The 11,690-nt window shown below is 32.4% G+C and overlaps 2 protein-coding genes across 2 annotated transcripts; one reads left to right on the forward strand and one right to left on the reverse strand.

Moving 5' to 3' along the window:
• The first annotated feature begins 5,790 nt into the window (after nucleotides 1–5,790).
• LOC111449045 (homeobox-leucine zipper protein ATHB-22-like) lies at nucleotides 5,791–7,945 on the forward strand. Its single transcript, XM_023088886.1, has 3 exons — nucleotides 5,791–6,100; nucleotides 6,644–6,987; nucleotides 7,339–7,945. Exons 1-3 carry the CDS (start codon nucleotides 6,004–6,006, stop codon nucleotides 7,612–7,614), a joined length of 717 nt encoding a protein of 238 aa, XP_022944654.1. The 5' UTR covers nucleotides 5,791–6,003; the 3' UTR covers nucleotides 7,615–7,945.
• Nucleotides 7,946–9,314: 1,369 nt separating this feature from the next.
• Nucleotides 9,315–11,439, reverse strand: LOC111453997 (60S ribosomal protein L24). Its single transcript, XM_023095260.1, has 5 exons — nucleotides 11,370–11,439; nucleotides 10,640–10,715; nucleotides 10,337–10,438; nucleotides 9,743–9,891; nucleotides 9,315–9,661 (listed from the first exon to the last, which is right to left on the reverse strand). Exons 1-5 carry the CDS (start codon nucleotides 11,378–11,380, stop codon nucleotides 9,505–9,507), a joined length of 495 nt encoding a protein of 164 aa, XP_022951028.1. The 5' UTR covers nucleotides 11,381–11,439; the 3' UTR covers nucleotides 9,315–9,504.
• Between the last annotated feature and the right edge of the window lie 251 nt (nucleotides 11,440–11,690).

Below are 11,690 nucleotides of genomic sequence, written 5' to 3' on the forward strand. Positions count from 1 at the left end.
TCGGACTCCCAACTGTTATTATGAGATCCCACATCGATGAGAGGAGAACGAAACATTCTTTATAAGGGTGTGGAAGACTCTCCTTAGTAGACACGTTTTAAAAGCATTGAGGGGAAGCCCGTAAGTAGTAAGCTTGGGCTATTACAGAACATGTCTAGAAACTCGAAACTCTTGTTGAATTCTTTAGATGATATAAACAAAGCTTACCTTCTTGGATTAGAGGACAAACCGAAACCACCATGACCCGATTGCTTTTAAAGCAGAAGAACGACTTCAAAGTAGTTTTAATGATGTGCTAGTTTGGTTATGGTGGGGTTGGTTTCGTTGTCGTCGAACGAACTAAGCATTTAACGCTTTGGATCAATGAATAAGGTCGATTGGTTTAAAGTCAGTGTTCATGTTTGCTCAAATCAAGCTAATCGTTCTTATTTTCAAACTTGGACTGAAATAAAGCACTTATGATCAATTCTTATCACTGTTTATGGCTATAGATGTATGAACAAAAAGAGTGCTACCTTGTGTTCGGAATGTATCATTTAATAATTTCTTTACTCACTTTCCATTTAAATATGCCTTTAGGCTTCTCTAGGCCTTTTTTAGTCTTTTGCTTGTCCTCATTCGTTACCTGTCGTTCTCTCCCGTTCTTCGACTCGAATCTTATTTATTTGTAGTTGATGTTCGGATTCATTCTGCTCTTCACGTCAACTACTTTGCTCAGCATCTTCTGCTTATTGTCGACTTGTTCGATTGACTTCAAAGGATTCCAATCACCCAACACAACATTTTTTTTTTCTCTATAGCGAATCCATTATCGTGAAATCTCTCTTTAGTAGACACATTTTAAAATTGTGAGACTGATGACGATACTAGCGGGCCAAAGTCAATAATATTGACTAGCAGTGGGCTTGGGCTACAAATGATATTAGTGTCAGGCACTGAACAGTGCGAGACACTAGTTAGCGTAGGGCTAAACCCTTTTCATAATAGATGCGTTTTAAAATCGTGAGGCTGATGACAATGCGTAACGGGCTAAAGCGGATAATATCTAATAGTGGTGTGCTTGAGCTGTTACAAATGGTATTAGAGTTAGACACCTGAGAGTCTGCCAAGGAGGACGCTGGCACCCAAAAAGGGTGGATTGTGAAATCCCCATATCAGTTGGAGAGGGAAACACAATATTCAGTGTGGAAACCTTTTCTCGACATACGTGTTTTAAAACTGTGAGGTTGATGGCGATACGTAACGTGGCAAAACGGACAATATCTGCTAACGGTGGATTTGATATGTTATATGCTGCCCCTACTTTAGAAAATCAGCAATCCATTGATAAGATCCCGATTCAATTTTCTCATACATTACAAAAATCCAGCTCTCACTACAAGTAGTAATCTAGTCATTTTCCCATTCTCGTCTTTCTTTTCCCCATGATTTAAATGAAAACAACTTAACCTAAAACGTAACATATCACACACGATGCCGCGTGTATGAATGCTATAAATGAAAAGACGGAAAAATATAGTTGAAAAATAAAGAGAAAATGTACAAATTACTCAAACATCAATACAAGCAAACAAGCTCAACATAGATCGATCCAATTCGAAACACCAAATCAACTCATTCCAAAATTAAAAGCTCGAAACATGTCGAACCTAACCGCCCACATTGATAAATAGCTTCACAAATGATGAAATACTTGAAAAATAAGAAAACAAAGTTGAAGAAATCCTAAGCAAAGTTGTTTGTCTTAAGTACTGCGCAGACAATTGCAGTCACTCCATTGTCCTTTTCGCTGCGTTTTCAGACACACAACAACTTAGAATAATGTCACATTTTTCCATTTACTATTTAATACTTTTATTAAAGCTTTTGGTCTCATGTTTTTTTTAAAAAGAATATTTCAAATACCCCGACTAATCTCATAATTAAATTAATATTAATTAGCTGAGCTATATTCAAATCGATTAAATTATTTATTTTTATTTTTTGAAAAAAAAAAGCAATTCAACCCAAAAGTGGGTAGTTGGGGTACAAATAAACACGTAGTGAAAATAAAAATAAATAAAAGACACATTATTATTATTATTCCAAACAGTCAATTTATGAAATATTTAACGAATTTAAATTAGAATTTACCCTTCCAATCCATAATCGTACAGTAATTAAAAAATAGAAAATTCAGAATTTTCATTGGAATGTAAAATAAAAAATGGAGAAAATAAATATGAAAATAGAAAGAAAATATTTAATTTGAGAGGGGGTTGCGTGTAAATATGAAGAATAGGGGGGGTTGGGATATAAATTAATTTCACCAACCCCATGGCTGGGACCAGGCGGGCTGAAATGTAATATTAATATTATTATTATATGTATTGATTTTGCAATGTGAATCTTTAGGTTATAAAGTTTGTAGGCATTAGGCACGGCTATGTCTGCACATTTTTGCCTTCTTCTCATTCAAATCCTTACCCATTCCTAATTGGTGGTTGGTTTATAATATATGCTTTTAAAATGTTCACACTCGTTACTTATTACTCGTCACTCTTACCGTAACAACTCGAACTTACTCCTAGTAGATATTGTCTGTTTTAGTCCGTTACGTATCGTCTTTTAAAATGCATCTACTAAGGAGAGATTTCTACACTCTTGTAAGAAATGTTTCGTTCTTCTCTCCAACCAACGTAAGATCTCATAATCCACCATCCTTCGGGGCCAGCGTCTTTGTTGGCATACCGTAGGGTGCCTGGCTCTTATACAATTTGTAACACCCAAAACCCATCAATAGTAGATATTGTTTGCTTTGACTCGTTATGTATTGTTGTTAGCCTCATGATTTTAAAATACGTCTACTAGGGAAAAAATTTTACACGTAAGGACTACTTCATTCTTCTCTCTAACTAATCTGGGATCTCACAATTATCCATTCTCGATTCATTTTTCTTTTTTTTGTTTCTAAACTTTAAAAAACTTTTCTAATAAGTCCTTCAATTTTATAGTATTAGAAGTCGGGATTTTCAAAGGTCTTTGGACACAAAATTAAATATATTTTTTTTTTAAAGATTTATGGATCTTGTAGACACAAAGGTTTACTCGTAATTAGAAATATTTTTTAATAAATATTTTTAAAATTCAAACTATATTTTGAAACTTAAAAAAGTAGGTCTTATTGGAGAAAATTATTTAAAAAAGGAAAAACCCATATTTAATAATATAATTAAAAAATATTAAAATATCAAAAAAGGTTAATTTTTTTTTAAAATAATACAAACAAAATCGAAAAACACACCGGAAGGGACAATAACAAACAAACATATATTTTCCCAAAAAAAAAAAAAAAAAAAAAAAAACATAAAATTGGGTAGTTGCTTTGTGTTGTCTCTATCGTGTTGTTAGCTGTTCATATTTTTTTTTATTAATTGTTAATTCATTTTACTTTCAAATTCATTTATCCATGTACTTTGCTACCCAATTTATTTTATTTTTTTACATATTTATTTTATTTTAATTTATAAATATTTTAGAAAAAAAAAATATTAGTTAAATTATAGATACATGCGGTTTATAAATGTGTCATTATTAAATGCTAATAATTTTTAGGGATGACTCGTGTTTTTTTTTAAAATATGACTAAAGAGAAGGACGATTATGTCCAACATAAATATTGAAAGACAAATCAAAATTGTTTTGAATCATGTTTTAAAAACTATGCAGATAAAAATAATATTTATAAGCTTAACAAAACGTTGCTAACTCGTTACCCTTTTACTCTATTGTGAGATCACACATCGTTAGAAAAGGAAAATGAAATATTCCTTATAAAGCGTGTTTTAAGATCGTGAGGCTGACGACGATACATAACAGGTCAAAACGGACAATATATGCTAGCGGTGTGCTTAGGCTGTTACGTCTATAATATGTTTTTTTTAAATTCTACAAAAAACGGGAATCCAGATATTCGATCTCTACACTAAAGACACACGTCTTAACTAATTATTTTGCTAAAACGGACCCTTTTTATCTATTTCAAGCGTTACACGTTTAGATCTACGTCTATTTTTTTTTTTTTTACCGAACCGAAACCCTAAAAAGAATTGATGAAAGTGGGTTGATTGTTGAAAAAAGTACATAAATGGGGAACTCCATTATTACGTTATTGCCCACTTCAAGACTTCAAAATCTGTTTCTCTCTTAGTAAATAGCAGACTCAGCTTTGAATGAAAATTCAAAACTTTCACCTCAACACCATCTCTAACTCCAACGACAAAGGTACATTTATGTAAATTCATCTCTTTATTTATTTCAAGCATATATTTTTTTTTTTAATTTTTACTCCATTGAACTATATTCACGTTGATTTTAATCTAATTTATCAATTTAAATATATTTAAAATATCTATCCGTGATTTGATTTAAATGCAATGGCTTCTCGACAAGTAGTTATGAGTATGTCTCCATTAAATTCAAATTAATTTTTTGTCGTGCTCGAACTCAAAAAGTAAGTAAATAAATAAATAATAAATATATAATTTAAACATGAACGAAAATATATGTCTTAACCAATTGAGTTTATATTTGGATGGAAAATTGTTATTTATCAATAATTAAATACATTATTTGAAACCTAATAATAATAATAAAAAATTAGTCGTTAATTAATTTATAGAATAATTATGGATTAATTACGAAAATTATTATAAAACTAAACAAATTACCAAATCCATTTGACTCTAGTTTTAAAAGGGATGATTTAGTATTAGGCTAAGAAACAAAGTCAAACAGATTTGCTAATTTTGGGTCCACTTACACTAATTTTATCATTTAAATTAACTAATTAATATATATTTTAAAATAATTAATTATAAAAATATATTTTAAAATGAATAAATAAATATTTAAGAGGGGAGAGATTATTCAATTAATTATGATTATGAATTTACCCTTAATCATCTAGCCTTTTTATTTTGGTGGGGCCTTAAGTATTAATTATAAAAATAAAAAAAAAGCTTAAATTATTTTAATTTGGTTATTAAAATTAAAAGAAAATTAATAAAACTCGATATAAAGCTTTTTATTTATTAATTCTTAAAAAATGTTTTAAAAATATAAAATCACTAAATAATATTTTTTTTAAGTGAATTTAGAATATTTGAAAATAAAAAATTAATCACACACTAATTATTACATAAACCACGTTTCCCTTTGCATACTCATAAAGTTGACATTAATAATTATGGTCCACCTATATATATATATATATATATATATATATATAGAAATAATAATGAAGTTAATTAAAACTCATGTCAAAATATACAACACAGATTACTTAGTTTAATTAATTGTATTATGTCACTAAGATATAGCTTTTCAACTTTATCCAAATACTCTTAATTAAGTACATATAATACATTATCCCTCTAAAAAAAATGATTTAACCAGATTAGAATAATATAGTTCGCCGTCACACACACCCAGATTAATTTTTTAAAAACCGTTAAAATATTTTAGAAAATAAGTATTAAAATGATTAAAATATCATTTTTTTTAAAGAAATTGAAATAACATAGTTTATCATTATACGACGTAAAAATCAAAACTTTAATTCGTGACGATAAAACAATGATTTTAAAGATAATATTTACGTCGTTCTACACGGTATTTGATCGTTTTTTGTTTGCGTTCTCTCTCTTTGGTGGATAAGATATTGCATTTATGTATGTGTATATATATATATATATATATATATATAGAAAAATAGAGAGGAGGCAAGAGAAAAGAAAAGTGATAAACAGTAGAGCAAAGGCATATGAACACTTTTCAACACTGATGACTCTCACCCTCCTCATTTGTAGCCCTAATTTTCAATTGCCCTAAAGTTCACTTTCTCTCTCCTCTCTCTCTGTTTCTCTCTCTATTTGTAGCTTCAATTCCCACTCAAAACCCTCACTTCCATCTTCAACATTTGAAGCTAATCTGATCGGGAAGTTTCACCGGAGACCGGAAAACATGGAGTGGGCCACCGGAAGTTTCAGACCCTTTGTTTCTCGAGCGCCGGAATCTTCATTTGGGTTTCTCTATAACTATAATCTTGAACAGTATCAGGGTAATATTCAGTGTTCTTGAGGGTTTTTTTTTTTTTTTTTTTTAATGAATTTGTTCTAGTGGTTATAAACTTGAAAATAATGACACCCAGATCAGAAAAATCTCATCTTTCCACTTTTTAAGGTGTTTTTTTTATAAAAAAATTGTTCTTTTTTGTGTTTTTTTGTGTGTGTGTGTGTGTGTGTGTGTGTGTGTGTGTGTTTTTAATGAATTTGTTGTTTTGTTTATTTGATTTGTTCTAGTGGTTATAAACTTAAAAATAATGACACCCAGATCAGAAAAATCTGATATTTCCACTTTTTTTTTTTTTAAATTGTTCTTTTTTTTTGTGTTTTTTTCTTTCTTTTTCCCGACAAGTAACTGTCACTAAACGAACGGATAATCGAAGATCTGAAACGGAGGTGGTTTTTTTAACGAATGTTTCATGTTTTTCGAACATGATTTTCTTGCAGATCCATGGAGGATATAATTAATTATATAAAATAATTGAAAGATTTGTAGAGTTTTGTTAATCTTGTCTCTGGGGTTTTGCTTCCATGAGCAGGCATGGATGTGAAGCATTCGGCGATGGCGGGGGCGTCGGAGACGGTGCTGCAAGGGCTGGTTCCAGGGATGGACATGAACAGCTATGGAAATTTGGAGAAGAAGAAGCGGCTGAGCAGCGAGCAGCTCGACTCACTCGAACAAAGCTTCCAGGAGGAGATCAAGCTCGATCCCGACCGGAAGCAGAAGCTGGCCAAGGAGCTCGGTCTGCAGCCGCGCCAAATCGCTGTTTGGTTTCAGAACCGCCGTGCGCGGTGGAAGGCGAAGCAACTCGAGCACCTCTACGACACTCTCAAACAAGAGTTCGATGCCATTTCTAGAGAGAAACATAAGCTTCAAGAGGAGGTATGCTTTTTTTCCCTTGATCTATGAAGTTTAATTTTTTTTTTCAAATCTTTTTAAGATCTCAACTTAATTAGTGAACTAAATTATGGGCTTTTTATAACAAAATTACTTGTAATATATCTCATAAATCATATAAGTGCTTTTTAATCATAAAAAGTACTTCAGCTTTAGAGAATTGAATTAGGGTTTGTCTATACTTGATTCGATCTTGAATATATCTCATAAATCGTTCGTTTTTACACAATTTCGTTGCATTTGAAATAGAAAGTTCGGAGCTTTTTTAGTCAATGTGATTGGCAGTTTTGAACCGTTGAATGTAGAAAAGATGAATATCGTCTTTAACCCTTGTAGGTAATGAAACTGAAAAGCATGCTGAGAGAGCTTCAAACTGCGAGGAACCAAGTGTCAACGGTGTACACTGAATTGTCGGGGGAGGAGACGGTGGAGAGCACCTCGGTCGGAGCTGGCTGCTCGAGCAAGCCGAGTGCGGCGGCGGTGGCAGCAGCAGCAGCAAACCAATACCCGACGCCACCGGAGCAGTGCAACTATGTGTTCAACACTGAGGAGTACAACCCCATGTCTCCAACATTCTGGGGGACGCTCCCATCGTCTTATCATCCCCAGTAAACTTGTTTGCTTTGGTTTTTTTGTTTTTTTTTTTTTTTTTAATTTCATGAAAAAGTAAGATTGTGAAGTGAGAGGTTAAATTAGGGTTTTTTTTTTAGAGATTAGTGTTGAAATTCGACAGTTTCTAATATCTGGGTCTTGGGATTTGTTTGGACAGTTCAGATCATACCACCTCAAATCTGTGTTTTTTATTTTATATATTAAGGAAAAAAAATGGAGAATTTTATGAAAAAAAATTATTGAGAAAGAGTTGAGGTTATATGATCTGAACTTTCTGTGCTGATCTAATGAGATCCCAGTTTAATAAATTTAATTTATGTGTTTGTGTTCATTGATTGATCTGTTTAATGATTAGGGTTTGGATGGGCTTTTGATGATTTTAAGGATATATGTTCATATTTGATTCTAATTAGAGTTTATGTTGGATCATAATGTTGTTGTTAGTTTTTTTGATTGAAATCTTGAAAATTTTAGCTCTGTTTTTAAGTTTAAAACATATTTTCTCATGATTTTGGAAACATTGTTTTTAAAGGTATAAAAACGTTTTAATGTGGAGAAGAAGATGAAGTCGAAAATGTGCTTATAAGTTACTATTAAATTATGCTACATTTTGACTTTATGTTGAATGTTAGACCAAGAAATATCACATCGTAGTAGTAGAGGTCCTCACCATATGGCTTGTATGTATCTGCATGTTTTTGCACGAGGACACACCTGGTGCAACACAATGTAGTAAAATTTGTTTGATGGAAAAGAGGGGACTTCGTTGAGGATTGTTGGGAGAAATGGGAACAATGACTCGATGTAGTTAGTTATATAATATTATAAGAAAATTAATGTGGATTCAACTTCGGCCATCTTGAACATCGTTGGTGATTGAAAAAACTTCACTGACTAGAGCTGACGGGCGAAAGACTTGACCAAGCATCGGTTGAAGTAATGACTTGCTTGGAAATTATTCCACCACCAACGTTGATTCTCACTCCCGTAACTTGAAGCAGCCAATTTGACGGGCGGCAACACCGAATATGAGTACCCATGCACAATCGACGATGGTAACACCCATCCTCAATCATCGAAGATGAGTACCTATGCACAGTGACGGTGGTAACACCCATTCTCAATTGGCGATCAACTTTTAAGGATAAGAATATATTGGATCCTCTCATTTATTGACCTAAATTAAAAATTCTCATTAAACCTAAGTCATAATTTTAAGGATGGGAACTCAATCATTGCAAATGGAAGTATTTTAACTAAATCATAGTAAAAATTAATTATTTTATATGAAAGTTCAAAAACTAAATGGTTACAAAAATCAAAATAAAGATTACATTATTACAAATTAGAGTAACCGGTAAAAAGAAATAATTTTTAGAAAAGAAAAATTATATATATATATATATATATATATATATATATAAAAAGACAAGACCAGCTTGCTTTGTATCCATCAATAAATGTACATCGACACGTGTGTTTTCTATCCATCACCATTGTATGACAAAATATATGTAAACATTAGTGTGTTTTAAATGTATTTAAAACTTGAAAATAAAAACTAAAATAAATATAATATTTTATAAACTATATGACAAGGGAAAACATGCATTATATAAAATTTTTAACAAAAAGAATTAATTATAGCTCTAAGTTTATATGAAGTTAAACCAACATTTCTTAAGAGTATCAAAATGAAGTAATCTCATCAATCTTCTGACTTCAAATATAAAATTTAAACTGGAAATTAACCACTCGAATAAGTGCACATTAAGTTTATCAATTAATACGGATTACTTCTCATAACACAAAAAAGAACGCAAAATTATCAGAATGTCCTATCTACCAAATCTGGCAATTTAAATCACAAAACAAAACCTAATAGAAGGATCAACGCTTTCCACCGCCACCACCCAGCTTTGGACCCTTGGGTGCAGCTCCCTTAGGAACGTTACCCTTACCTGGCGCCTTCTGTGACTTGGCCATCACTTCTGCCTTCTTGGCCTTCTTTTCGTCCTTGGTTTTCTTAATCCTTTCCTTAATTTCACTGCAATTCAATCAAAAATCTTCATAAGCTGAAATACAAAATTTCTATTCTAGTTCAATCTTTATTCTTAAGAGGACGAACCGGAGAGCAGCTTCTCTAGCAGCATCACGCACTTCTGGCTTTTCGGCTCTCTTCTTTTGGATGACTTCCAATGTTGCACCAACAATGGACCTGGAGTAGGGCTTCTTGGTGGCACGTCTCCTCTTCTTTACAGCCTCTTGAGCAATGTCCTGCAAATGTCAAAATAAAATGGATAAAGATCAATTGCCCACAGCAAGCCAGCAAAACAACACTCAAAGAGAAGCCTTCATCTATGTGGTTAAAGTGAGATCTCTTAGGTATGGATTTAGTTATTACACTTAATTGTAAGGATTTAAATGTTGAGTAATGTGACTTGTATTTGCAAAATTAATCCTAGAGCTCAGTATATGAGTTAAGGTGAAACTTAAATCCACATTAGATCCCATCAGTAGACTAGAAACCTGACTAGTTTGTAATCCCCCATTGTGAGATTCTTTCGAGATTAACTATTTTCAGTGGAATCAAGTTTGCATGAAGAGAATCATTATCCAAGTGATAGAGTTGGTATTTGGTATTTACAGACAATATTCATTCACTGGTCCTCGTGAGAAAAAAAGAAAAAGAAAAAGTGTCGATAGAAAATCTTAATATTACCTTCTTGTGCTGCTTCCTATACATGGCTGTCCAGGTAAGCTTTGATGGCTTCAGCCGGTTGTGGAAGTACCTCTTGCATTTTGAGTTGGCGAAGAGAAACACCTAACGAATTGACAGCAAAAATGTCAAACAAGCAAGGAACAGAGAATAATTCAAATAAATCAAACAATACTCCTCCAAGCACCATTGTAGAGGTTGGGGTTAATTAGAGAAGAAAGGGTTTACAACGTTTTCTATAATTGTTTAAACTAAAAAAATATCAGTTTATCTCAAAATAATCTAAAATACAGTAACCAAAATCACCTGAGAATCGGCCCGGATGAATCTGATGCCTCTCCCTGGGTATATCTTGGCCCCACTGAATCGACAAAGCTCAGTCCTGAAAGATTAGTATCAAACTATTAGGGGCAGAATTCATGACTCAAAAGTTACTAGCTCATATACTTCTTTTCCAACATACAGAGCCCATGAACAAGATTGAGCACGTGAATCTCGAAGTTCTCGAACTTAGTTTATGATAAAATTATACCACACCCGTTTGTTCAAACATTAAACTACAATAACAGGTCCAAGAAACAAAAAAAAACTCATCTTCTAAACCTTCCCCTTCAAATTACATATCCTGTTCCTAAATTTCCATCAGAAATACTTCCTTCCAACCAGGTTATAAAAACATAACAGATGCTGGTCCCAATTAACCACGCCAGTACCTCAGTGCACAGACATGTTGCATATAGCAACCGTAATCACGCCTAATAAGTAAAGTATCTATATTTAACCCACAAAAAAAAAAAAAAAAAAAAACACGGAACTTCGTTAAAGATTTGAAGTATCTCAAAAGGAAGACTTCTAAAAATAAGCCTATTTCTCACTTCAAACACACGCAAAACCTTAGATCTCTCGAGCATGAACAATGCACGTACAAATGCGAAAACAGAACCACAAAAACACGCCGACATATAGAACGAAAACAGAGGATATGGCATCAGATCTAAGAACGCATGAAAATAGAGATGGAAGTATTTTGACGAACTTGAGAACCATGGCCGCTGCGATACTAAGCTTCCCGCCGCGCTGTTGATGAAAAACCCTAGGAGACAAAATCTCACCGAATGACTCGGTAGCTTATATTGCAATTGTTGGACAATCTTTTGGGCCCAACTATTGAGTTTGGGCTTCGTATTGGGCCTGGCTATAAAGTATTTATCCGATGAAATTGAGAGAAAACAATAAACTAAATAATAATAATAATAATAATAATATTAAATTTAAAAAGTTTCTACCACAGATCTGAAAATGTATATATATATATATTTTTTTTAATTTAATCATTATTTAAAAAATTCCTGTTTTT

Source organism: Cucurbita moschata, unplaced genomic scaffold (genome assembly GCF_002738365.1).
Source record: "Cucurbita moschata cultivar Rifu unplaced genomic scaffold, Cmos_1.0 Cmo_Scf00001, whole genome shotgun sequence".
Taxonomy (NCBI): domain Eukaryota; kingdom Viridiplantae; phylum Streptophyta; class Magnoliopsida; order Cucurbitales; family Cucurbitaceae; genus Cucurbita; species Cucurbita moschata.

Excerpts from the sequence above, each read along its gene's own strand:
- LOC111449045 (XM_023088886.1), top strand. The coding sequence starts at position 6,004 with ATGGAGTGGGCCACCGGAAGTTTCAGACCCTTTGTTTCTCGAGCGCCG. Across the intron at positions 6,101-6,643 it reads TAATCTTGAACAGTATCAGG|GCATGGATGTGAAGCATTCG; the intron begins GTAATATTCAGT and ends TTCCATGAGCAG. Across the intron at positions 6,988-7,338 it reads AACATAAGCTTCAAGAGGAG|GTAATGAAACTGAAAAGCAT; the intron begins GTATGCTTTTTT and ends TAACCCTTGTAG.
- LOC111453997 (XM_023095260.1), bottom strand. Across the intron at positions 10,439-10,639 it reads TCATCCGGGCCGATTCTCAG|GTGTTTCTCTTCGCCAACTC; the intron begins GTGATTTTGGTT and ends TCAATTCGTTAG. Across the intron at positions 9,892-10,336 it reads ATAGGAAGCAGCACAAGAAG|GACATTGCTCAAGAGGCTGT; the intron begins GTAATATTAAGA and ends TGACATTTGCAG.